The following is a 27,133-nucleotide window of genomic DNA, read 5'->3' on the forward strand; positions in this document are numbered from 1 at the left end:
ATGACTAATTTCAACTTATTTGGATTGTGTATCACATGCTGCTATTGTTATGATTTTTTCTCAATGTCCTTGATTAATTAGTCATGTGATTATGCAGTATGGAGGACTAAGAGCATTCATGCACTCGATATCCCGAGTTCAATTTTCCTCTCCTCCACTCAATATCTCGAGTTCATTTTTTTCTTTCCTTCAATATCGCTTTATTGGGAAAAATTAGCATCCACCATCAACTTCCTTGCATGCCATTTCTACTTTTTTATAGTTACATACGCCTTCAATAAAACCGTCAATTTTTTGGGTTTCCTTATATTTCAACAATTAGAACCGTCAAATTTTTCGTTATTTGAAACATCTTTTTGAGTCTGTTCCAAGTTATATTTCAATGATTAGAACCGTCAATTTTCAAGTCCTCCATTTTGATATCACAATCACATCTTTAGTAAATAAAAGTGGTTCAATTTGGAACAAGCATAAATGTAACAAACAACATTACAAGAAGCAAATCTAGAGAATGGGGATCAATCTAAGAAACCCCAGCACATGTATGTACAATTACATGTTTACCATTATCGACCTGGATCAATGAAATCTTCTTCATAACGTAATTTTACACCTTCCGCAGCTGAAAACACAGCAATTACAAGGTGGAGCAGGAATTTCTAGCAGCTCTACTTCACGATGGCGACCGCAGCACTCATGAATGTTAAACGTTTGCCTTCCCGATGGCAAGACATAACAATCCTTCTCGCGGAAGAAATCAAATGGAAAGTCCGATTTCCAATCATAGCTGTGGCCACTTTCTGGAACGGCAAATGCCCAGCTTATTAAACTCGTGGATATTCACAAGAATCTGTACTTGTCTACAAGCTGCAGGGGTCAGGGGATTTGATTGAGACAATCGGTGGCGGTTGTAGCTCAAAGAACGATTTTGCACCTTCTCCAAGGCTACCTATGTATATCGTATCACCCCGACCATGCCAGGTGCCATCTTGGACATTGTTCATCTCCAATGTTCTGGATTCCTGCTCACATTGTAAGAATACTATCAATAAGTTTCCGGAAATAAGAAGCTTCATCAAGGATTAAACCATATGTTTAGTTTTAACTTTTAACAACTGTTTTGTAGGCATAGGATCTGGAAAGATGACCTGACATAATGCACAGCATGGGCAGATGAGATGGTAGATGCAATCATCCAAGGAATTATCACTACCCTGAAAATAACAGCATTGCCCGCAACAATGTTAGCGTAATTCATGTAGAACCATGAAAGAAAACGAATATAAGGCATGAATTAGAAAAACCATAGATTCATGAAACAACTCATTAAAATTGAAATGATGGATCACATAGCAGTAACAGCACCATCTCCACGAGAAGGGAATAGCAAACCGTCTACCGTACCAAACCTACATTTTCTGTATTTTTCTACACCTAATGTAGTTTTCTTCCTTGAATAACCATTTGCGTTATAAGACCTTAACATTGTTAATTGGAATTAGCAAGAGATAGCAATCGGGCAAATACTAATATTAGAAAGATAAGAGAAACACCAGTTCAGGTAACAACATATATTACCGGTTGGTAAGAAACCAGACACAACGATAGACAAAGAGAGAAGGCTTACCCTGATGTTAAATTTCTTCTTTATCTGTGTTCGGAAGTACCCCAAATACGTTCCTAGTGAAATGGTGAAAGCAACCGCCAAATATAGAAAGCAGTGCTTCTTGGTGACAATGAAGGCAATGCAGTTGAGAAGGACAAGAACAACAAGAATCAAATGAAGAGCTCCCTGCGAAACAATATACCGAAACTCAGAATCTACCTAAACAACCTTATTTACCCAAAAAATCCAAATCTTCGAATCGAAACGAGCTGAAAGTACATGGGTTGTTCAATAGTTTTCAATCTAAAACATCCTCAAATTCTCCTTTCCACAGATAACATAAAAAAAGCAATCACAAAAGCGATAGAATTACAAACCTGTAACGAACAAGGACCGAAACCAGCTCGTCTCATGTTCTTCCCAAATCTAGCATGGGCAACTGCAAACATCAAAATACATTGCAAAGATTAGTCAACAAGTAGTCAAACTAAACAGGCAATTCAAATTCTCAACTAAAAAAAAAAAAAGGAAAAACGCAATGACCCAATTAATTTCTTGACTATTTTTGAATAATTCAACGACAGGCAGCAAATATGCATCTTCAGAAACAAAAAAGTCAAAAAAAAGGGAGAGATTTTGGCTCCCCAGTTATTCGAATTTTGAACAATATAGAAACCAAAAACAAAAGGAATCGTCTTTATAGCAAAAATTAAAACTTTTTCTCCGGAAAACAAATTATGGGGAAATTTTCCGGGAATCCAAACAGGAAAAGAGGGAGAGAGGGGTACGGACCAGAGGGATTCGAGCGCAACACGACGGTCATCGAAGCAATCTAGGACTTCACCTTCCCACATCCTGAAGACGCCACCCAAGTCCCCTGCGTCTCCGCCTTCCTCTACGTCGGGGAAGCTCTGGAGCTTGGCCGCCAGCTTTCCCTGGGTCTGCAGCGCCACCGTCGAGCAGAGCAGGTCGAAATCGACGACCGCCATTCCATTTCCCTCCAAAAGCCTCTCCTTTTCTTCCCCATCCGCCTCCTCCGCCGCCTTCTTCAGTAGCACCGTCTCTTGCTTCTCCAAATCCCCCATTTTCCAAACCCCAAAACCAGAAGCTGAAGCTCTAGGGTTTCCTTCCTCCTCGCTGCTCCTCCGCTTTCTCTCTCCTCTGCTCCTCCTCCTTTTATGCGTTTTCGCTTTTTGGTATTCAAAGAACGTGATTCTCAGAAGCAATGACACGAAATTTATTTATTTATTTAAATAGCAAAATAAATAACATTTAAATTATCTTTTTTTGGGGTATTATTTTATTATTTATTTATGAATATGAACAAAGAAAAATTTTTGCGACACATTTTTCAATTTGTTATATAAACTAAAATATTAAGTAATTTATCATATTAACTTTTCGAAATCATTAATTTATCATTTTACTTTAATTCCATTAAGTTTTTCATTCAAAATAAATCATATGACCTGTGTTCAAAGTTTTTGTTGTCATTTAAGATCTTTTTACAAGTTCTTTACCTTTCTTTAGTAAAACTCTTTTTTGTTCGAAGGTATTTATGCGGATTGTTGTGTTCGAGCAACATATATGCATCTACATCTCCATTTCTAACACCAAACCTTAACTGGTTTCTCATATTATAGAGCTTGTATAAAATTTGATTTCATGACCTGCTAAACTGAACACTCTAGAATTATTTTGACGAATGCAACTTAATAGAAGGAAATGAGAAGTTAAAATGACATAAATAACCCTGAACACAAGTCTCGCACATGACTTATTTTGGATGAAAAACTTAATGGAGTCAGCGTGAGAAGACAAATTGATGATTTCGAAAAGTGTGTATGACAAATTGCTTAAAATTTTAGTTTATATGACAAATTAAAAAATTGACAAGTTCATATGATATTTCAAAAAATTTCCCTATGAATAATGAGAGAAATTATTCAATGTGTTGGTAATATGCCTCGATACACTAAGTACTAAGATACAAGCGGTTAATTTTTTTTTTTCCCTTCACATATTCAACTATTTAAATTATAACATTTGATATACTGAATGATATTCCAGAGACAAAAAATTATTTTCTGAGTAATGGGGAGGTGGAGATGATAGTGACGATTGTCTGTTGGTGAGACGGGTGGGGGTTCTGTTGGCGCGTAAGGTAATAATTAGGCCACAATTTAGCAACGGTCTCCCTTTACTTATCGCAATCTTTCAATTGAGCCTAAAACTTTTAATTTGATTGTGAACCTCAATCATTTAAAACATGTCAATTTGACACGTATTTTGTTATTTCTCAATTGAATAAGGATAAAAATAACTTTTAATTTAATAGAGAATTTGGACAGGGTTAAGATTGGGGTCAAAGTGGCATACTTTGAAGATTCGGAACACAAAATCAGATTGAAACTCTTAAAAAAGTTAAAATAAGGTACTAAAAGATTATTCTTTTTCACATATATAAAAAAAAAGAAAGATCATTGGTGATTGCTCCTTAAGAAAAGGTTTTGCTAAGCATATTTTTTTCACAGAGTAAAGCTAAAATTTTAGGTAAATTATATTTTATCTCTTTAGATTTAGGATCAATTTCAATTTCTTACAACATCTTTAAAATATTTTACTTTCATACCTCACGTATTATTTTATTTCAATGTCATACCATCGTTAAAAAATCTATTAAGTTAACCGTTAAATAATGACGTGACAGATATGAAGTCCACATTTGTGCTGATATAACTGTCATATTTGTGCCACATAGCTAAACACTTAATAAAAAAATTTAAAATAATTAATTAAAGAAAAGTATTATAAAAAATAAAAAAATAAAAAACCCAGAACCCCACTTCGTCTTCCCCACCCGACACCGCTCCATCCCCTCCACCCCCTCCACGGCTCCACCCCTCCATCCCCTCCACCCGAGCAAACCCCATTTTTTAATACAACCATTGACTTTCTCCGTTGAACAATCTCATCATCTTCCACAAGCTTTTTTTTTGAAATACATAAACCAAAAATCTGCTCCTTGTTTTTTATTTCATGGATCCACAGATCTAATGGTTGCCAGCCCACACAAGCAGCAGCAGCCGCAGCCACCCCCTTCCCCATCACCACCGCATCCCTTTCCCATAACCATCGCAGCCCCCAAACTACTCTGCCAACCTCCTCCCTCCAGTTTTCACACACGAAGAGCTCAGATCCTCCACAAACCAATTCAACCCGAAACGCAAAAAATCTTTCTATTTTCGCTCTCAATCCGAAGAAAAAAAGATTAGGGGTTGCAGGAGAGAGAGCATGGGCCTAGGTTGATTGGATATGGTGATTAGGGGTTGCAGGAGCAAGAGCATGAGAGAGGGGAAAGAGCATGAGAAATAGAGGAGAGAGAAAGCGCATGGGAGCGGCGGGGGTGGAGTGGATAGGTGAAGTGGGTGATGGTTTCTGGGTTTGTTCAAAGTTTTTTTATTTATTTTTTATTTTTTATAAATAGGGTTAAATTATAATATTTTTTAATGTATAAAAAATTATTATTTGTTCAGGTGGCACAAATATGGCGTGTCCTGTCAGCTCTTAAAGATCAATAGATGGAAAATATAACAGATGTGTTATATTGAAATAAAATAGTACGTGAGGTATGAAAGTTAAATGTTTTGAAGATATTATATGAGGTTGCACTCAAACTTGAAGGGCGTGTAATTTACCCTAAAATTTTCTATCATATGTAATTTTAAAATCATTTTTGTCTGACGGGCTACAAAGCTCATTTCTTTTCTTCTTACTCCCGGCTTTTTCGGCGCATCCCATAATATACGGAAAAATCTACATTACTTCGGACTACCAACCGTGTATACGGTGACAATGTTGATATCGTATTCAGGCAATTAAATATACTTTAATAATATCCGAGATTCCAATTATTTTGAGTTTGTTACACGATAATACAATGTTATGATGCTCTAAAATAATATTAATTTAGGGGTGTGTTACTTCTCCCGCACATTTTTTATTTTAGACCGTCGGATCGGATGAATTGAAAAAAAATCAACAGGCAGAAATTAACAAGGGTGTGTGAGACGCACATCTCTTAATTTATTGACAGAAAAAGAAACTTAATCATGCAAAGAAAACGACAGCGGCCGAAGAAAATTGGGTTGCCGTTTAATTAAGTCGGCATTATTATAAAAACAAGGAGACGAGGCTTAATTATGGTTCAACATATTGGGTTAAGTCATTAGTGGGGATAATAATATTCTAATTAACAATCAATCTTACTTTATCAGAAAGACAAATTATATAATTAATATGGATTGAAACGATGGATAAGGAATAAGTCGAATGAGCGATAATGGCGGGTGACAAAAGAATCAACACGGGTTAGCCTCAAGTGCCCGCGAGTGCTCATCGACAGAACCCGCGGAACCGTGAGCTGTATTTGCGGCAGTTCATGCATAATCCCTTATGACTTAACCATGTTTTTTTTTTTTTTTTTTAAATAATTGGGGTTTATTAATTTAATGATTAATTAATTAACGGTCCTATGAATTGGACTATATTTATATGATGTGATATATATCTCGTGGGTGGGAACCGATAGTGCTGGCTCATTGCTGTATGGATTTCGTTTTAGATAAGCACGAGCTTGTGAGCCATGTGGGCATCCTATTATAATATGCACAGGATTATACGTCATATGTTATTATATAAAGAGATGAAAGTTCTTTATTTTTTTTTCAAATGTCCTCCACTTGTATAACATTTAACGTATATGTCCGTGTTCCAGCATAATGGAAAATCTCCCGTTTCTTTGGTTATTTACTATGTTAAACCGGAAAAAACTTTCCGCGCACAAGAACGTTTATGTAACAATTGCAAGTTTAAAAGCGTGTGATAAGTTTTTGAATACCGTCACAGTGAAAGTATACATGTTGCAGAATAAAACATGATCAAGCAATGCATAGGCACAATCAACTTAGACATAATGTCTACAAAATTATAAAAGCCACAACAAAGGAGAAGAATCTTTGGTGCAACTTGTCTTTTCTTATCTTGAGGATGAACTTAGTGTGTATTACCATCACCGAACGGTAAGAGATCGAGGTTAAGTCTTCGCGGCAGGCCTCACCAACCCTAATCCGGAACCGCTCCCCAAATGCTTAAAGTCTCTTGCTTCAAGATTATCATCGTGCCCTGCAAAGCCTGTTCCTCCTTTTGCCAAGTTCACCAAGTTCCTTTCTTTGCATCCCTTGCTGCAAACGAGGCAAATCTTATCTACAGCCACGAACCTATCAGCACATTTCTTACAAAAGACATGCCCGCATGAACTAAGGGCCACGAGCGACAGCGTGTTGGTCAAAGTAACCTTGCAGCTCGGACATATAAATGTCTTATCCAGAGATGATTTCTTCTTCTCGTTATTGTCTTCTGTGTAATACACAGAGAATAGGGACTTCAGCGTTAGTTTCTCATTTCCTTCCGGACAGACCATGCTCGTAGAGGGAGCATCTACTTTAACAGGAGCTGCCGGTGTAGCAGAAGGCAGCCAAAAGGCTTTCATTGTCCGAAGAGCCTCCTCTTCATAAGAAGTGACCTTCACACTATTCGCCCCATGGAAACCAGTCTTATCTTGGCTCTGGTTTCTATCATTGTATTGTGGAATTGCACCGTGGTTTTGCTGATCAAAAGCCTCAAGCTCTCTAGCTTTCTGCTGCACAAGCCTATCTTCTTCCTCGTTCTTTTCTTGCTTCTGCTGAGCAGTATGTGCAGCCAGCTTTCTGCCAAGTGGAAGAAACACCTTAAGCACAAACCACATAAATGAAAGAATTTCTAGATATATACTACATCTTGGCGAAATTTTACCCAAGAGCAACTGAAAGGAAATAAAACCAAAAGGCATCAAGCTGGGCCAAACTCACATCTACCATAGGAAGCCTCGTGGAAACCAAAAAAGGTAAAGAACAGGCAACTACAAAGCTAACAACCAGCAGAAGGTTGCATTTGCTATAACCATGCTTAAATGCTTAAAATTAGTTTTACAGTCCCAAAATTGGCTCCGTTAAACAAATAACTGGATTGATAATCCACTTTCTCTTGAAGTCTCCCAAGGAATCACAAAACCAATAGACTCCAGGGAATTACAATCTATGAACCAGATTCCCAAGTATAAAGCAATCCCATTCAGTAATGAGAATATAAAACTATACTACTAACCGAGCATATAAATAAGAGCTATTTAAGGATTATGTTAGTCAAGAGGGGATTGGGTTTCTAGTTCTACCCATGCATCCCGGGTTCGAAACTCCCCCTCCCCTAAATTGTTGTAATAGTTTTGAACTCTCCCCCTTCCACAAATAGTAAACTTAAAAACAAAATAAAAAATAAAAACAGTCAAGAGGGAATCTCAAGGAACCAAAACTATAGATCCTGCATTTTCACCATTTCAATTAAATTAACATAGATCGTATTTCTCCGAACCTCTTTAATCCCTTTGAAGAAAACCCGTTGAAATAGTAAACAATAGTAACAAAAACATCACATTCTGATGTAACAACAAAACAGACTCCAGCATATTAGGAAAAACTTTCTTCACCTAAAAATATGGACTAGAGAGGCATACCACACGGCAGGGCAGAATGTAATTCAAATGAGATACCCTATGGCAACCTTCAAGACAGGTCCTATAACTTATGCCTTAACAAAGCAAGCTTGCTTCTGAAGGGATTCAATGCCAATGTAAAAACAAATACAGATGGCACTGAACTTATGATCCCCAAGCAAAATCCCACTTTCGAAATTTACAATTCAATGCAGTACGGGGGTTTTTCAAAAGATATTAGTGTTCTCTATGCATTTCAAGTTGATTTATTTCACAAACAAGTACCTTCCACTTTGTTAAAGCTGAAATCTTTCGGTTTCGGGTACCCCCTAACATTCATATCATCTAGAAACCTAAATCTCCAACTCCAAAGCTCTTAGTCACTTCAAAATCTCAATCCAACAGAAAAACCAAGCAATTCATCACATTAAAAGTCAAATTCACAGAAAAAAAAAAAGACACCAAATTGGACTGGACAAATAACAATCCAAATTGCGCGAAAACGGAGAGTTCGAAAAAGAGGGAGAAGCGGCATACATACCTATGAATATCCTTCTTCTGAGAAAGCAAGCACTCGAGAATGCATTCCTTGCAAAAGACGTGGCCTTTCTGGCAGCACATGGGGTCGATGAAGGGTTTCAGGCAGAGGCAGCAGGCGTCGAAGGGCTTGATGGAGTCCCTGCCCAACCGCTCCCTCTGGGTTCCATAGCCGAGTTTCTTCTTCTCGTCGTAGGTGAAGAAAGCGAGGTCGTTGTTGTTCTTCGAGTGCCTCTGCGGCATCTTTTCTCAGCGGATGATTGGGAATTTGGATTAAAATCCAACTCTTCTGATCGTGGATTTTGGGATTTTCGATTTGGGAATTTGGGGAGGGAGATGCAAAAGCAACCCTAATAAATTTGGAGTTTTATTAGCAGCGCCATTTGAAACGACATGTCGCGCACGTTAGCGTAGCTCAAATTGTTATTTAAATATTTGTCTTTTTAGGTAAAATAGTTTCTGAATTCAACATAACTTTTCACTTTAATTTTTGTGATTTAAAATAGTTATTGAGTTTAATATAAATTATTTTTGTCTTTTCGTAAAAGAAAAAAATTAGATTTTTTTGTAAATATGTTTCATTAAATAAGAATAAAATAATAAAAATACATTCAATTTTGATCATTATGATCGATTGATGATGGACAAACTTAACAATTATTTTTTGATTTCGAATCTCAAACATCAAAATGACGAGTTAAGAAAAAAATGTAAAATTCAATAAATAAATCCCCAAAAAAAAAGGATAAAAGCAGCCTATATTATTTTATTTTATATTTGGACCATAATTTAATTTGCCTTAAGATCTAATTGACAAAAAGCACAGCTAAGAAATTACCCAAAATGGAAGGATAAAAAGATATAGTAAACTGCCGATTGGCCCTTATCACTCAACTTTCGATTCCCCTTTGAACTTTTTAATTGAAAAATTAAGGATTTAAACTAATTTTTTTGGCCGATTTCCCCTTATAGTTAGTTTTTCATAGATTTCATCCAAATTAACGTTAACTCTTATCATGTTCAAACCACGTAACTCTCATTTGTGGACAAAAGCTTGATTTCACTAGACATTCAGACACAAAAGCTGTAGAATCACACATATTTGCATGGATTTATATTTTAGAAATGTAAGGTTTTCAATTATTTTAAAGAATGAAGTGACCGAACTATCTACACATATTATGTACATGCTTCCATTTAACAGAAATTTTGATGGAATGAATGAAAAATTAACATCAACAGTAAATCGGTCAAAAAAAATTAGTTTAAGTCATTAATTTTCAAATTAAAAAGTTCAAGGAAAATCAAAAGTTGGATTATAGTTTAAATCGCCAGTTTACTTTAAAAATATATAATCTCTTTTTGTTCTTTCCTCTAAACATTTGCGACCTCCACACTCTCTCTCTACTCAAAAGAAACCACTTGAATCCTTTTGCCGTCTTTCTTCCCAAATATTCCGATCAACTCCCCATGGCTTCTCCCAGAAAGAGCCCGTTATCAGAACCTGGAGATCGCCAGTCCGCCGCTGCAATCGTAGTCCAACCGTCGTCCCCTCGCTACCCTCCGAGCGGGGCCACCACCTCCGGAGCCCAGCGCCGAATCGGGATCGCCGTCGATCTCAGCGACGAGAGCGCCTTCGCCGTCAAATGGGCCGTCCAGAACTACCTCCGCCCTGGCGATGCCGTCATCCTCCTCCACGTCCGGCCCACTAGCGTCCTCTACGGCGCCGACTGGGGCGCCACCGACGTCTCCATACCCGAAGACCAGGAGTCCCAGCAGAAGCTCGAGGACGATTTCGACAATTTCACCGTCACCAAAGCCAACGACCTCGCCAGGCCGCTTGAGGAAGCCAAGACGCCGTACAAGATCCACATAGTCAAGGACCACGACATGAAGGAGCGGTTGTGCTTGGAGGTCGAGAGGCTCGGCCTCAGCGCCGTCGTGATGGGCAGCCGGGGATTCGGGGCTTCGAAGCGGACCTCCAAGGCCAGGCTCGGCAGTGTCAGTGACTACTGTGTGCACCACTGCGTCTGTCCTGTCATCGTCGTGAGGTTCTCCGATGACAAGGATGATGAAAACGACGCTGCAAAGCAAGGTAAATTGGACTGCCCTGTCGCGCCTGAGGAGGAGCCGGAGTTTCATGACGCCTTGGATAAAGGTTTGAACTTTAAGCTCTCTCGCTCTGCTATTCTCTTTAATTCTCGATTATTAACAGGCAGTTGTTAATCCTGCTTTAAATCCATTGGATTTCATAGTTAGTATTAGTACTGTAGTTGTGCACTTGATTGGGATTAGCTTTGGATTAATGTCTGATTAAAGGTTCGTGCTTCGAGAGTAGCTTTGGATTGATTTCTGATTAGTTGTTAATCCTGCTTTAAATCCATCAAATTTACTACTTTATTCCTTCACTTTCTTTTCAACCTGAGTATGTTTGATGATGATATGCTCTAGTATGTTAAAGTATTTGCTTTCCGAATTTTGTTTACTCAAGCGGTCCAATTCTTTAAGGCTCCATCTAAGCCAGTGCAAATCCACAAGTTGACAAAGTTGTCTGTTTCCTTTGTTTTATCTCTTGTACCGAAAACATTGCATTCAGGAAAAAGTGACGTCATAAAAGCCTTCTTTTTCATGTCGGGGTTAATTAGATGGTTTAATTTTCTTTTTCTTTTTCTTTTTGTTGTCATTCTTTCCGAAGTAACATATTTATTTAGTACGTAATACACGTAAGTAGGTGGCAGTTTATTTTCCGAGAGTGATAAGTTGTAGTAGTTAAACACCTGGGTGGATGTGAGGCGACGGCATGATCCACTTGCTTGTCGGTTTTCATTTTTCTGATTTAAATGTAATCCGCAAATAATGGCTTCATCATTAACATTCTCCTTTAGATTTTGGGACATCAAGTTTAAGGCCGTTTCAGCATTCATTGTCTAGTTTTAGCACCAGTTGAACCTTTAAGGGCTTGAAGTACACGCATTTGACTTCTAGTAAAATATAACAACTAGGTATTCGGAGTCTCAAGTTTTCATTTGATTGTGTTTGGTTATGTATAATTTATGGAAACGGGCTTCTCTAGTAGTGCATCGTATTCCTAGAGCATTTTCTTGGTGGTGGAATTTTGAGTCCAAGTTGAACTATGTTGGTTGCATGGGACCTTATTGGGATCACGTTATAAATTATGTTTCATGGCATCAAACATTAGTTTCCTTTTTTGTTGGTATATTGAAATATCAGTATAGGTTGGTTACACAAACATTAGTTTTGATGGTGTTTATACTTTTGAAACAAACTAATGTTTTGCGACCAACATTCCTAATAATATATACCCAAAAAGAAGGGGAAAAAACGCATGCATTAATAGGAGAAACCAGTGTTTTTTATAGGAGCATCCTTGGCAGTGCTTCATGTTTTCAATGTGGATCCCTACTACCATTCTTGATAAATATTCAGGCAAATAAAAATGGCAGATTGTAACTACTAGTTGTGATGTCATGTTACGTGGGCTTGTATGCATTGTATCCTTGCTAGTGTTCGGTGTTTTCAATGTGGATCCTTACTACCATTCTTTCAATCGTTTGTGCTGCTAAGTGTGTGGTATACATTGTACTATCTGAAACCTACTTTATGAGAAGTTTCTTCTAGTGGAAACTGAGGATTTAAGAACACTGAACAAAATGGGTTTCATGATGATTTTAGGTTGGTGTTTGATGAGTGATTGAAACTTACCCGGCATGCCATATGCTTTGCATTGTCACAATCCTGTTTGCCTGTGAGTGTGATTTGAGTCCTGTTAACCCTGGAAGTAGCTATGAATGGTCAATGATTATAATGGATTAGTGTGTTGTAAGTGCTGACACTTGTAAGGTTCCTCCTCAAGATGGCCCGGTCGTTTTCACTGTACAGGGTCTTTAGGCCTCTTGATTGAATGTGCAATCCACATTGTCAGTCGGCTGGATGAGTTTCATATAGTAGGTTGTTTCTTCAGAATACTGATGGCCATGTGGTATTGAATTATCTGGTGAAATGTTTCTTCGTGCTCATTACCAAACATGATTCATGTGCAGAAGGATTAAGTCAACTCTAGTGTTCAATAGTAATCTGGAAATCCATCCTTTATTTGTTGGCATTTATCCTCGAACCAATTGTTTTGGACTAACTATGCGTGAGTAGCAAGCCCATGTGTTGTTTATAAGTTCATTTTGTTAGAGCTTTTTCCGTACATTTTATATGATTTACCTCGTAATGATTTGAGTTTCTCTTGCTCTCTCTCAATACTTTGGTTGAAACTTGATACCGAATTTATGCCTTGCAGACGCAGATAAGGCGCACTGAACAACAGATGGAGATGCTGGACGAGCTTTCAGATGATGTTGATCAAATACTCCTGCTTCGTGTGTAATCATGTTGTATGAAAAAGTGTGGCAGTACTACTGAGTCTCTGTTTTTAATTTCTTTTATTCCGGTCTGTGGCGGCTACCTGAATTGACTGATCGTTGTTTTAACCACCTTTTCACTGCCTTCCATGTTTATGAAGCTCCGGGATGATGAATAATGGATGATTGTCTTTGTTGTTCCTTCCAGTTTTCTGCACATACAAAGCCTGCACTTTCATCTTCTAGTATTCGTGATTCAAAATATTTGGACCTTTGGGGGGGGTTTTATAAGGTAAATGCGGTTTTAGGCCCATACCTGAGGACCTCCACTGACCCAAGGGCCCAATCTTTCCTTAGGGTTTAGGGCTTAGGGTTTGGGGTAGGTTCTAACAGGGCGATAATCCTCGTATTAGTATCTCTCTCATTTCGAGATATACTACCTTCTTAGGTCTCAATATCCAGATCACGTGGCTGTCTAACTGCACATAACACACTTGTTTTTTGTTCACAACCCTTTGTGCTTGCTGCCATATTGAAGCGGAGTGTTTCAGTCTATTTTCCTCATGAAGATCGGCCAACTCTAACCCGAAGAATCGGTCTGGGGGATTTTCTAGACCAGGAATTAACTGCAAAAAATTTCGGTGGATAGGATACAGCAGAGCATAATAGAATTTCCGTTGGGTCTTTCTTGTTACAATGATCATGATTTCATTGTTTTGGCAATCTAAACTAAAAGAAGTTACTTAGGTGATGGTAAGTAAATGACGATATGAGTAGTATTATTAATTGACATGTCATAATTTAAGTATACAACCTAGTTGATGTGCCGTAGTTTAGAATGAAAAAATAAAAAAGTATTATAACATGAGCAAGTGATCATTTCGAACAGAATTACAGTCGTACCAAAAAACCAAAAAATTACACATAATCGTAAATGAGACGATCCTACATAAATCCAAAATATCACACATCTCGAGGTGTTTAACTTTTGAATTGGATCCACCACCACAACCACAACCACATCCTCCCTCTACAAGTAGAAGCAAAGAATTTCGATTTTCCACCACAAAACAGATCCACAAGGATGCTCTCTGCCCCTTCCTTGATTCCTTGTTTCTTTTTCATGAAATCTTAATCTTTGTTTATTAACTTTCTTAACAATCACTAATCAACTTGCAACTAAAATACTATTTGCTAAATCATGATTTATGGTACCCCACGTGGTCATGTTCCATGCTTTGACCCCACCAACCACCCCTGATTAAGTTTAGAGATATTCTTTTCTTAAAATTTACCACGTATCAAACTTATACTTGAAGATGTTTCGCTTTATGGATACATAACAAACTTTAATAATTCGAATAATGTCACAAAAACTCAAAATTAGTTGTACAAGAGAATCTTTCCTTTTGTAATATAATATTCTTACACGAAGCAATTTTGTATGCCTTCCTCAAATCTAGTAACAATCTGCTTAAATCAACCCTCCCCAGTTTAAAAATGTATCAATATAATTTAATTTGATTGGAATTAAGGATGCTAAAGTGAAGCATTGGTCCACTTGTAAGGTCAAATCATATTCTATTATTTTGTATGCGCTATTTGAGTGTCTTACTCATCGTGTTGTATGCGTGTATATTTTGATGACAATGTAATATTTTGCCAATTCTCCTACACTAGTGATGTTATTCTGATGATGTCTCAAGTTAATCACATACCGTTATGAGCATTAACATCTTCACATGACAGTTCGTGATTAATTTGAGATATTAAAAAATGGCATCCTTGTCTCAGTATGATCTCCGCTTACAAGAGTGATTTTTTAACACCAATCGCCCCTTAAATTGAATAATTCAGATAAAAATCAATGGATAAAATTAAATATAAGAGTTTAGGAAGTTAAAATGGATGTACGGAAATCATTCCCAATGTGCACCGATGGCAATGAAGTTGGCTACTTGCAGAACTTTGTGCACAAAATGGATTAAAATGTGTAATGACAAAGCTAAATTACAATGCTATTGAGGAAAAAGTTAGTGGCTTGGACTTATTACAAACATAATAATTTGTTAACACAGTAAATTTGCTTACATAACAGGATCGATGGCCCCATGGAAATTTTAACAATCATTCGTAGAAAAGATTCACTTGAAATTAAGTTGGTTATTTGATCTGGTCACCTGGGTTCCCTTCTGGTTGTTGATCTGGAAATGCTCATGCTTCCACTGGAACATTCTTCGTCCCTACTGCTTGAAGAACTTGAAGACACAGGCGGAGGAGGCTTACAAGACCATGGAACAACTTGGTTGTCATCATCATCATCTTTATCCCCATCATCCTGCTCCTCGTCCTCGTCCTCGTCCTCGTCCTCGTCTTCTTCCTCGTAGTCTTCTTCTTCTTCTTCTTCGTCTTGATGATGATTTCCTTCATTATTATTGACACAATTCTCGCAAACGGAAACAGTTGGAAAGAGCTTGAGACCGGAGCCAATCCAGGGGGTCGGAGATTGGCAGACATGGCAGAGCAGAGTTCTTGAATGCTTAGCTACCAGAAAGTTTGCGCCGTGAACTTTGACGTCGCAGTCCCAGCAGAGGCTAGCTTGATCGGATTCGCAGTACATTTTTGCTGCAGAGTCACACAGCTCGCACTTCTTCATCTCTCTCTCTCTCTCTCTCTCTCTCTCTCTCTCTCTATATGTTGTTATGCCCCTGGGTGTGTGTATATATTATATCCGTGGCTCTGTGTGTGTATATGTATGTTTAAATATATAAAGAAAGAAGCTGAAAACAAATGATGCAGGCCAAGTTGCAGCTATTTGTATTAAAAACCGGCTCTGGTTTTTTCTTTTTTCTTTTTTATAAAAAAATGGAGAATGCTTTTCTTCTTCTGAGCAGGGAAGGATGCACAAATCACTCTCTCTCCTTAAGTTTATGAGGCAAGTTTATTGGCTAAACTGCCAAAAAATAACAGATTAAAAAAAGAGTTCTTTAGATATAAATCCTTACAACTCTTATTTCTTAGATAAAAACTCATCTAATTCTAAATATACAAATAAAACTCAAATTTGAATGACTGCCAAGTAGAAAAGTAATGACCTATTTTTACAACTTGTGCCACAATATTCAAAATCAAATCAATAAATGTTATTATTCACCACAAATAATTATTGCACATACTACCCCTAACATCTACACACACACACATATACACACGTTCAAAAGTATATAGTACCACTATAAGTTCAATATATATATATATATATGTGTGTGTGTGTGTGTGTGTTAATTTACCTAAAATATGATTTTATTGACTTAATTAAGCATGTATAATAACATATATTAGACATGTTTTATGTTATTATATATTAGGCAATGAATTAACAACATAATTTTTTTTTTTTTTGTAAAATCACTAATTCTCCCTTACAATCCGCATGACATTAATTATGTACATCAAACAGTCAAATAGGGGTATTTTAGGCATCCGAAATTTTTTACATGTGTGAAGTCAAACATACTTAATGAATTTGCTGATGTGGAACCTAGTCAATGTGTTTTATTCAAGTAAAACACTTATGTTGGGTTTTATGTGGAGAAAATTAAGTTTTATGGGCTAAAGTCATATTTTCAGTTATAAAAGCATCTGACAAATTTTAACAATGACAATTGAAAAATGCTTCCATGTTATGTAACATTAACTGCTATGAGCATTGAATTGTGTGGATTAATTTGGATTATGTTGCCCAGTGAATCTAAATCATCCAATGCTCGTAGCATTTAATATATGTAGCACCTAAGTGGAACTTGTAAAAAGTGAGAACATTGATGTAGGCATTATATATTATCAGCATTGGATGATATGTATTGGTTTGGATTATGTTGACCATTGAGTCCAAATCATCCAATGCTCATGACATTTAATGTTATGTAGTACTGAGCGTTTAGACTCATATGAGTTCATACTCTATTAGAAAGGTAATACAAATGTGATATGAAAAATATATGATAAGAATATCATTTTTGTGTTTTTAATGTCTTGTAGTAGTACCTTATAAAGTAGTTAATTTTTACACTTCTTGTAATGTATTTTTTTAACAAATGAGTTCAAATTTTTTTGGTTATGTTAAAGTCACTTGCGCGCGCACATACAAGAGAAACAAATCAGTTCGCGACTGATTGTAGTACTTCTAATGTGAGTTTAATCATGATGAGAAGAAATTAGGTGCACTCAATCAGCACTTTTGAAAACTCAAACCTAAAATTTGCCACATCAAATGGCACTAACCTTGCAATGGATGTTTGGTGTGGGGTAGGAATGAAATATGCTATGGATCTCTGTGTTCGGAGTTTGTGAATTAAGAGATTCGGACTTTTCAAGAGAGACAAAAAGAGATCTAGATCGTTTAAGTTTTTAGGTTTTTGTGAAGTGAGTCAGTGAAGTAGGTTAATGAAAATTGTAAAATTAAAATTGAATGATACGATTCTCTCAGTTCATAGATTCCGGACACAAAAATCTGAAGTAAATCTCGTTGCACTACTATTAGAGAGTAGAGAGTAGAGGTCCACCCTTTGGGCCCAATTCAAGAAATCTGTGGTTGGTCGTGCATGCACTCACTGCTCTTTGAATTTAGACACCGAAATTGGTGAAATCATCAAAGATAAATAAGCTCAACACGACAAGTCTCAGTTTTATTTATAGACTACACAGGTGTCTGATTTGCAGTGAACTACAAAAATCTTGTGGACTCACGCGTTTGTAAGCTTTAAAAATATTTCCTGTGGGTAGTTGTGATGATTAATTTAGAGGTTGAAATTTGGTTTTCATTAGAACAAATGCTGTCACATGGCTTTTAAAATTTGGGTTTAATTAGAGGAAGTCACTTTGGGTAGTTGGTAGCTTAAAAATAATTCGGATCTTCGATTTGTGTGAGGTGAACTATCGAATGAATTAATAAAGATCGTCGGATTCAATTTGAATGTTCCAAATTGTAAGCTCTAGACAATGAAATCTGAAAGGATCTAAATTCATGGCAATGGTGAGAGGTGTAGATAAAGCAAGAACTATAAGAAAAATAGCCATGCAATATGAAGCTATATTACAAGTCAAGTCAATTATACATTGTCAAATACAAAATTAATTATAAATAAAATTTCCAAACAATAAAAAAACTCTAACGTTATATGATTAGTTTAAGATAAGTATCATGACGATAAGGTTTCTCGAAGTAGTTAAATCTCTTTCGAATGGTGTATGTCATGTATATGGTACTAAAAACCCATCAACCTTTGTGAGGTCGGCCAAAATTCGTAGTCCTGATGCTGTTGCAATATTGCGTAGCAGAAAAAAAGGAAGACAAAGCGTGTGGATAGGGAATGGGGAGTAGGAAGTGGCCTGGTGTTCAATGTCCATTTCCATTCAACTTGAAAATTGGATAACTATAGCTTCTTAGCCTTGCCTACATAGACATGCATATTTGTGGTCGAGGTTTTTAGCAGTAGAAATTCAAAGGGCGGTTGTGACACACTGATTTTCTTTTTCGAACCCAGTGGACCAAGTAGTTCTGTGACTGTGGGCAGGCTTTGAAAACCTAATAGCTTCATGTACTGTGTACTGTGTATAGGACCCAACTTACCAAATTTGTTGGTGGATGGATGATGACAGAATTGTAATTTAAGTAATTATGCTATGAGCATTATCATGCATGACTGCGAGTCCTCTGTTCGGTCTACTGTGTATAGGACCCAACTTACCAAATTTGTTGGTGGATGGATAATGACAGAATTGTAATTTAAGTAATTAAGCTACGAGCATTATCATGCATGACTGTGAGTCTTATGTTCGGTCTCATCTTTCGATAAGAGATTTGCAGATGAGATGATTTGCAGTATTTCCCAAACTCAAAATTCAATGGAAACGGGGTTTGATCTGATTCTCGTGCCGGTCTTACGCCTTTGAAAGAACTTGACTATAAACTGATTGGTAGCTAGCTTCATGTGTTAGAAGTTTCTGTTTAAATTTTCAAACAAGACTGAACAAATTAATAAGGGCTCGTTTAGAAGGGTTTTAAAATGACTGAAAATACTTCTAGAGAAAATGTTTACAGGTTCCAAAAGCAATTCAAGTGTTTTTTCAAGATTCATTTGTATTTTTAAAAAAGATTGAATGTTAGAGAGATTCAATTTACAAACTAAATGATGAGTTGCCAATAAGAATAAGCATATTTATCAATGTTTAAGTAATAAACCAATCATCAACTTCCATGTCCTTTAGTTTATAAAACTTTGTCTCTAAATTTAATCTCTCTAGCATTACCCATTCCAAAAACATTTCACATAAAACATTTGCATCCATTTAAAAGCAGTTCCAAATAGACCATAATTTATTTTAAATTTAGTGGACTGGGCTAGTTCCATCTAGGCCATAACCTGATTCAGATTTCAGAAGAGTCCAATATTGTGATCCTATGACTAGGACACCCAATTTAAATTGTTAGGCATTCCGCCAATCCGCCCCCCTGCCTGATTGTCATGGCATTGGTATTGTCATTGGATAACCGCGATGACAGTGTTTAATCGGGTAAACTTATACTCGGACAATTACTTTTTAGAGTGAATAGTAACTGTCATTGCTCTCCCACGGCTCTTGTCATGGCACAATGGGTGAAACTGATCTTACTTGAACCCAATCGACCTCCTATATTGATCTCTGTTTTGGTAAATCTATAATTCAACCTCTAGTTGATAGAAAAAACTTCAAAGTCAGTAGTTTTGCATAACCAAATTCAGGGGAAAAGGATTAAAACAATAAATTCACGTGAGAAAAATTATTTTGTTTGAAGCGTTTGCAACTTTAAAAGAATGTCAAAATTATTTTCTGAATAAAAAAAACAAATAATGCAAAGAAGAGTAGTCTCTTCTATTATTTAAGCTACCCGAAATTACAAAACTAGATGAACACCAAAGAAATTAAAGAACATGAAATTCCCACATAATTAAGAGATCGAGATCCAATTTTTGATTACATATCTAAAGCTTCCACCAATAATTCTTCAGAACTTTGCATTATGGCAGGGCTCAATCTGAACATGAGGGTGCAAAATTCCATCTCATCCAAGGTGCCATCACCGTCCAAATCACCTTCCTTGAGCATGCACATGATCTCCTCATCGCTCATGCCTTGCAATCCAAGCAACACCGAGTTCTTCTTCAAGCTCTCAAACGTGATCACGCCCTTCTCTCCGTCCGTCAGCAACCGAAACCCTTTCGACAGCTCCTCCATAAACCCTTCTGCTCCCAGTTTCTCAACCATTGCTGGAAAGAAATCTTCAAACACAATAACCCCATTTCGACAAGCCATTGATTTAATAGATTCCAAAGTGAAAATTTGATGGAAATGAAACTACGGCTAGGGTTTATTATCCTATAGTTTGTCCGGGGTTACTGTGCTTGGAATTTCGAATATTTTATGTGTGGAAAAGTGACCTAGGGTGGGTGGTTTATATATTAGAAGGGAAATTGAATGAATTAATAGAGAACATGAGGAAGATTTTGAGGAAAAAGGGGTGGCTGTGGATGGCAACAAATTAAGGTGTACAGATAAGAGAAAACTTATGTTGTTGCTTACCGGCATGGTCGAAGTTTGCTCTGTGTGTTGGTGAGATGTTTCATTTCTGAGAGGCTTCTCTTTCCCGGAAATTACATGGGAAGGTCCAGAAAATAAAGAGGGTCAGGTAGTCATGGTAAGCAATTAATTAGCATTTTCCTGTGAAAAGATGAAACTTGGCCATTTTTGGCATTCACGGGCTCTTTCCAAATCAGCATCTAATGGTTCTGACAGCTAGCAGATACAGAATTTTGCCACAATTAATATGATTAGTTTTTTTTTTTTTGATAAAGTCATATGGTATATGATTATGTTGTTATTTTGGAAAATGTGTTATTGTGGAGAGAAACTTACATGAAACAGATTTACTGTCACATAGCATTTTGATTGAAGAATACATTGTTATGTGGAGAAAAAACTCGCACATGACAATGAACTATTGGACAAAAAATGTCGTATGGCCAGTGAATTCATTCATATAAATCCTTGTTATCATGGAGTAAATAGAATAGCATCATATGTTATAATCATATTATGTGTTAATATGTATGGATGAGATTACAAAGTTGATGATGTTCCCACTTTTAGTAATATCGTATCAACAAAATTCACTCATAATAAAATACGTATTTAAAGTGTCGATGACAATAACTTATTGATGATGCACTTAAATTGAGGGACATTTTTTGGGTGTGACAATCCTTCGATGCCAAGTATTATAATATGAATTGAGGATAGAACTAACATTTTTTTACTTATGGTGTCATGGATAAAATACATACGTTATGACACAAGTAACTTGTAACATCATGTGTTAGTTTGATAGTGTTGCCAAATAATTATAATTCTTGAATTGTGTAGGACTCATTGTGTGGTAAGAATGACTTTTATAAAGTATGATCATGTAAGAATTGCATGGAGTTGAATTCATTTTTCTTTTTCTTTATTGAGAAAATAAGTACTCTCTAATACTAAAACTTGGAATTCCACAAAAGTGCCTTTACTTTCTTTGCAAGTAATACTTCTAGTAATTCCTTCACAACCAAATTCAAATGGTAGAAGAGCATCCCTGTGCATTTACCTAATCAAAGTAAATAACAAGACAATCCCTAATGTGTATTAGCCGTTAATTTACCTAATCAACATTTGCGAAGTTTTGCTCGTTGAAAAGAAAGTGATGTCTATACAAAATTCCACATAGTACCTCCCCAAAATGAACATGGAAGGAAATTGCCTATCAATTTTGCTTTGAATGATACGCTACGTTTTGTACCTTCCAGGGGGGAAAGAGGCAGCATACAGCTGCAAAATTGAGTACATCCCTACAACTAAGAGTCCATTAAAATTTACATGAAACAATTTGGCGTATTATAATGTGGAATTTAAGAATACGTAGTAATTAAAGAAGAATAATTTCAAAGATATGCTAAAAAACTACAGAAAATGACAGATAATAGCCATGAAAAAGTTATACACGCCCTAATATATACAACAATATCAAACTAAGAGATCCTAACTAGAAGTTACAGGCAAGAGCTTCCTCCAAAAAGTCTTTAGAAGTTTCCATCAAAGCAGGACTCAACCTAAACATGAGAGTACAAAACTCCATCTCATCCAAATTCCCATCACCATCCAAATCACCTTCTCTCAGCATGCACCATAACTCCTCGTCACTCATCCCATGAAACCCCAATAATGCAGAGTTTCTCTTCAAGCTGTCAAATGTGATCAGGCCGTTATCTCCGTCCGTTAACAACCGCAAGCCGTTGATCAACTCCTTCATGGACCCTTCTGCTCCCAATCGCTCCACTATAGTTGGGAAAAAATAATAATAATAATAAAAATCCTTATATGACATGAGAGACATTTTGCGAGGCTTGGCATGTCGTGATCGACGTTTTGCAAGGCTTGGCATGTCATGATCGACATTTTGTGAGGCTTAACATGTCATTGGCATGTCGTGAGGCTTGGCATGTCTTGATTGACATTTTGATAAGCTTGGCATGTTTGGAACCAAAAGTCTGCCGCAACAAAGGTACAAATGCTTTAGATTATTAATTTGTTTTAGGATTTATGACTGCCAAGGAAGATTTTTTACAAGTTTACATTTGGTTTGCTAATTGAGCGTATACAGAGTTGTATTGGGTCGGGATCCTATTTGTTTGTGGTTTGGCCCAGCCCCACCCCGCCCCGCGCCACCCGCCCCATTATTGCTTCAAATATTTTTACGATCCTCCCCATTTCCCCCGACCTGCGGGTCCAGTCCCACCATTGCACTAGCCGTTTTATCTTTTAAACATACCCTTTAGCAAGAGGGATTCTCATTTATCAGATATTTTTTTTGCTGTTTGATTTGACTTTAATAAAATTGTGTGGTTGAGATTGTGTGGCATTTGATTTAATCTCAACCACACAATTTCATTAAAATCAATCTAACGTTCAAGAAGGTGTCTTCATTTAAAAAAAAAAGAAAAAGGGATCCCTCTTGTTAAAGGATCCCATCTTTTAAATATCTAGTTTGATTTTTGTCTCTATCTGCTTCTCACTTCATTCCTATGTGCTCTTTCTTACGAGCTCTCTTCAATTGCTCAGCCATGGCGCCCATACTCACACTCAAACAGAAAAAGGGTCTCTTTCAATTTCTCTGCTCCACTCTTTCTCCTTCAATTTTCATTCCTTCCCTCTCTTTCAATTATCAATATTTTTTTTAAAATTCTCAATTGACGAGGAAGAAAGCAAACGATTCCACTCTTTCTCTTTCAATTTTTTTTTTTTAATTCTCAATTTTGTAGTATCTTAAGAACAATGACGAGGAAGAAAGGAAACGACTAGAAGAAAGAATGAAGGATTGGAACCATTTTGTAAGTTTGCTTCTTCATTAAACTTTCTTATTTTTTATTTTAGTTTTAGTTTCAGAATACGTTATCGTTGGATTTTCTTTCATATTTTTCTGTTTTCTTGAACTTGTGTATGTTGAGAATCAATGTCAATTGTAGGTGAAGTAGGTGGATGTTGTAGGTGAAGTAAGTGTGTGAGGTTGGTGAAGTAGGTGGATGTTGTAGGTGAAGTAAGTGTGTGGTGTAACTTTCATTTGGTTTGCTATAAATACCCAAGTCCTCATGCATTGTATATCATCCAAGGAAAAACAAAGCCTAGAGCTAAATAAGAAAAGCTTTGCTAATTAGTTTGTTTTGTGAGCTTTCTTTAAGAGTGTGCTCTATTTTCTTCTTCTTGGGATCATTAGAGTTATCTTGGATACTCTTCTTATTCAACAATTGGTATCAGAGCCAAGTCGGTCAGGGATCGTTCTTGGTAGAGCATTGGTTGTAAAATCTCTTGAAATTCCGAGTATGCTCTGTGGTTGCAGTTTTGACTGATCTTCCACATCAGAAAAAATTTCTTGAGATTATTGCTGGGGTTATCACAAACCTTGAGAGGGAGCTTCTTTGTGTCGAGAGTAGTGTATTACTCTGCACGGTAGTCACTCAAGCTTGTTCGGTGTAGTCAAAGTCTTGCCGATACGATGGGTGATCTTCAAGTTGTTGGAGGAATCAAGAAGCTCAACAACCAAAACTATAACACGTGGGCAACGTGTATAGAGTCTTACCTTCAAGGTCAAGACTTGTGGGAGGTTGTCGGTGGTAGTGAAGTTACACAACCGGCAGCGGAAGATGTTAACGGCGTCTTGCGGAAGTGGAAAATTAAAGCAGGAAAATCAATGTTTGCCTTAAAGACCACAATAGAAGAAGAAATGTTGGAGCACATTCGGGATGCTAAAACGCCAAAGGAAGCATGGGACACTTTTGTTACACTATTTTCGAAGAGGAACGATACAAAATTGCAACTTCTCGAGAATGAGCTGCTATCGATGGTACAACGTGACATGACGATTGCCCAATACTTTTACAAGGTGAAGTCGATATGCCGCGAAATTTCAGAATTAGATCCAACAGCTTCTATTGGGGAAACCAGGATGAAGAGAATAATTATCCATGGTTTGAGACCCGAATATCGAGGGTTCATTGCCGCTATACAAGGATGGCCGACACAACCATCGCTTGTTGAGTTTGAGAATTTTCTTGCCGATCAAGAAGCTTTGGCAAAGCAAATGGGAGGGGTCTCATTAAAAGGTGAGGAGGAAGCGCTCTACACCAAAAGTAAAGGCAGCTTTAAGCAGCGTGCTGGTGGTGGATCTAAAAGAAATGGTGACAAGGAAAAAGGTCATCAAGGAGGAGGGAGTTCTCGGCCAGGGGGAGCTCCGAAGTATCACGGCAACCGTGGTCAGTCCCAGAATAATAAAAGATTTGAGGGCAAATGTTACAATTGTGGAAAGAATGGTCACATGGCGAAGGATTGCTGGTTCAAAAGGCCTGCAGAGAGAAACGTCGCCAACTTAGAGAAGAAAAGTGAAGATGATTGGGACGCCGTAGCATATCTAACTATGGATGAAGAATGGGATGCTGAAGCATCTTCTTGGTGGTGCTCAGAAAATGAAGTGTTGCCTGATTCAAGAGAGATAGAAGATAAGTTGCAGCAAAAGATGGGGGAGCAAATTGTTCGAATCCAGTCGAGACCTGATGAGTCTGAAGATTCGCTTGATGGTGATGATGTTGAGCAAGCAGTGCCCCAAAATCCTTGCCAAGCTGACATATATCAACAACCAAAAGAAGATAGACCTAGTGAAGTGGAAGTATTAACTCCACAATCACAACTAAGGAGGTCAACAAGAATCAGGAAGCAAAATCCTAAATACGCCAATGCAGCCATAATTGAAGAAACAACTACAACAGAACCTGAGACGTTCGAAGAAGCATCGCAGAGTTCTGAGTGGATGACAGCTATGAAAAAAGAGCTTGATGCACTTCAGCAAAATCAGACTTGGGATCTCGTGCCAAAGTCAAGAGATGTGAAACTCATATCCTGCAAGTGGGTTTACAAGATAAAGCGTCGTCCAGATGGGTCAATCGAGAGGTACAAGGCACAATTGATAGCTCGTGGTTTCTCTTAACAGTACGGACTAGACTATGATGAAATGTTTAGTCCAGTGGCGAGGCTTACAACAGTACGAGTCTTACTTGCACTTGCAGCCAACAAAGATTGGAATCTGTTGCAGATGGATGTGAAGAATGCTTTTCTTCATAGAGAGCTGGATCGGGAGATCTACATGATCCAACCAATGGAATTTCAGAACCAAGATCATCCTGAATATGTGTGTAAACTGCGGAAAGCACTCTACGGATTGAAACAAGCACCCAGCGCCTGGTATGGTAAGATTGCTGAATTTCTAACACAAAGTGGTTATTTAGTAACACCTGCAGATTCCAACTTGTTTGTCAAAGCCAATGAAGGAAAGCTAGCTATTGTGCTAGTGTATGTGGATGACTTAATCATAACCGGTGATGATGAGGCAGAAATTCTTCAGACGAAGGAGAATTTATCAGTCCGTTTCCAGATGAAGGAACTTGGTCAACTCAAGCATTTTGTTGGTCTAGAGGTTGATCGCACACAAGAAGGAATAGTTCTCTGTCAACAGAAGTATTCCAAAGATTTATTGAAGAGGTTCGGAATGCTCGAATGCAAGCTGATCTCTACGCCGATGGAGCCAAATGTCAAAATGAGTGCACATGAAGGAAAAGATTTGGAAGATGCGACGATGTATCGACAATTGGTAGGTAGTCTGATCTACTTAACCTTGACTCGACCTGACATTTCTTATGCAGTTGGTGTGATGAGTCGATACATGCAAAATCCAAAGAAGCCTCACTTGGAAGCAGTTCGACGAATACTAAGATATGTGAAGAGTACAATTGACTATGGTCTTTTGTACAAGAAAGGTGAAGACTGCAAGTTAGTTGGTTACTGTGATGCTGACTATGCGGGAGATCATGACACCAGGAGATCAACAACTGGGTATGTGTTTAAGCTTGGTTCTGGAACCATCTCTTGGTGTAGCAAGAGACAGCCAACGGTATCTTTGTCAACCATAGAAGCAGAGTATAGAGCAGCAGCAATGGCAGCTCAAGAGAATGCATGGCTGGTACAGTTGATGAGTGATCTACATCAACCAGTAGATTATCCAGTACCATTGTACTGTGATAACCAATCGGCCATTCGCTTGGCGGAAAATCCAGTCTTTCATGCAAGAACTAAACATGTGGAAGTGCACTACCACTTTATCAGAGAAAAGGTTCTACAAGAAGAGATTGAGATGAGACAGGTCAAGACAAATGATCAAGTTGCGGACTTGTTCACAAAAAGTTTAAGTACAGGCAAGCTCGAAAATTTTCGCTGTCTGCTCAGCACAGTGTAAAGAATGAGAGCTGACATTGAGGGGGAGTGTTGAGAATCAATGTCAATTGTAGGTGAAGTAGGTGGATATTGTAGGTGAAGTAAGTGTGTGAGGTTGGTGAAGTAAGTGTGTGAGGTTGG

General features: G+C 37.4%; 5 protein-coding genes and 1 pseudogene across 5 annotated transcripts; 1 reads left to right on the forward strand and 5 right to left on the reverse strand.

Annotated features, from left to right (window-relative positions):
* Positions 1–719: 719 nt before the first annotated feature.
* LOC137729702 (protein PLANT CADMIUM RESISTANCE 1) lies at positions 720–2,833 on the reverse strand. The gene is given in 6 exon segments (XM_068468710.2): positions 720–1,022; positions 1,149–1,214; positions 1,628–1,792; positions 1,984–2,035; positions 2,037–2,045; positions 2,399–2,833. Coding segments are annotated over 6 exon segments (747 nt in total). The 5' UTR covers positions 2,692–2,833; the 3' UTR covers positions 720–860.
* A 3,645-nt stretch (positions 2,834–6,478) lies between these two features.
* On the reverse strand, positions 6,479–9,095 carry LOC137728872 (E3 ubiquitin-protein ligase CSU1). The gene is made up of 2 exons (XM_068467661.2): positions 8,737–9,095; positions 6,479–7,374 (listed from the first exon to the last, which is right to left on the reverse strand). Exons 1-2 carry the CDS (start codon positions 8,973–8,975, stop codon positions 6,702–6,704), a joined length of 912 nt encoding a protein of 303 aa, XP_068323762.2. The 5' UTR covers positions 8,976–9,095; the 3' UTR covers positions 6,479–6,701.
* Positions 9,096–10,062: 967 nt separating this feature from the next.
* Positions 10,063–13,303, forward strand: LOC137728855 (universal stress protein PHOS34-like). The gene is made up of 2 exons (XM_068467640.2): positions 10,063–10,890; positions 13,042–13,303. The coding sequence occupies exons 1-2, from the start codon at positions 10,203–10,205 to the stop codon at positions 13,059–13,061; spliced, it is 708 nt and encodes a 235-aa protein (XP_068323741.1). The 5' UTR covers positions 10,063–10,202; the 3' UTR covers positions 13,062–13,303.
* A 1,820-nt stretch (positions 13,304–15,123) lies between these two features.
* On the reverse strand, positions 15,124–16,012 carry LOC137727300 (uncharacterized). The gene has a single exon (XM_068466164.2). The coding sequence runs from the start codon at positions 15,756–15,758 to the stop codon at positions 15,279–15,281; it is 480 nt and encodes a 159-aa protein (XP_068322265.2). The 5' UTR covers positions 15,759–16,012; the 3' UTR covers positions 15,124–15,278.
* A 3,984-nt stretch (positions 16,013–19,996) lies between these two features.
* Positions 19,997–20,880, reverse strand: LOC137727288 (calcium-binding protein PBP1). The gene has a single exon (XM_068466153.2). It carries the CDS (start codon positions 20,456–20,458, stop codon positions 20,120–20,122), a length of 339 nt encoding a protein of 112 aa, XP_068322254.1. The 5' UTR covers positions 20,459–20,880; the 3' UTR covers positions 19,997–20,119.
* A 1,340-nt stretch (positions 20,881–22,220) lies between these two features.
* On the reverse strand, positions 22,221–22,562 carry LOC137728580 (calcium-binding protein KRP1 pseudogene; annotated as a pseudogene).
* Between the last annotated feature and the right edge of the window lie 4,571 nt (positions 22,563–27,133).

The sequence above is a fragment of the Pyrus communis genome, chromosome 10 (assembly GCF_041283825.1).
Source record: "Pyrus communis isolate YQ-2024b chromosome 10, ASM4128382v1, whole genome shotgun sequence".
Taxonomy (NCBI): Eukaryota; Viridiplantae; Streptophyta; class Magnoliopsida; order Rosales; family Rosaceae; genus Pyrus; species Pyrus communis.

What these genes read in the sequence shown, in the direction of transcription:
- LOC137728872 (XM_068467661.2), bottom strand. Translation starts at nt 8,975, where the DNA reads ATGCCGCAGAGGCACTCGAAGAACAACAACGACCTCGCTTTCTTCACC. An exon ending in CAGAAGAAGGATATTCATAG is followed by an intron (nt 7,375 to 8,736) that starts GTATGTATGCCG and finishes TCCACTTGGCAG; the next exon opens with AAAGCTGGCTGCACATACTG.
- LOC137728855 (XM_068467640.2), top strand. Translation starts at nt 10,203, where the DNA reads ATGGCTTCTCCCAGAAAGAGCCCGTTATCAGAACCTGGAGATCGCCAG. An exon ending in TCATGACGCCTTGGATAAAG is followed by an intron (nt 10,891 to 13,041) that starts GTTTGAACTTTA and finishes TATGCCTTGCAG; the next exon opens with ACGCAGATAAGGCGCACTGA.
- LOC137727300 (XM_068466164.2), bottom strand. Translation starts at nt 15,758, where the DNA reads ATGAAGAAGTGCGAGCTGTGTGACTCTGCAGCAAAAATGTACTGCGAA.
- LOC137727288 (XM_068466153.2), bottom strand. Translation starts at nt 20,458, where the DNA reads ATGGCTTGTCGAAATGGGGTTATTGTGTTTGAAGATTTCTTTCCAGCA.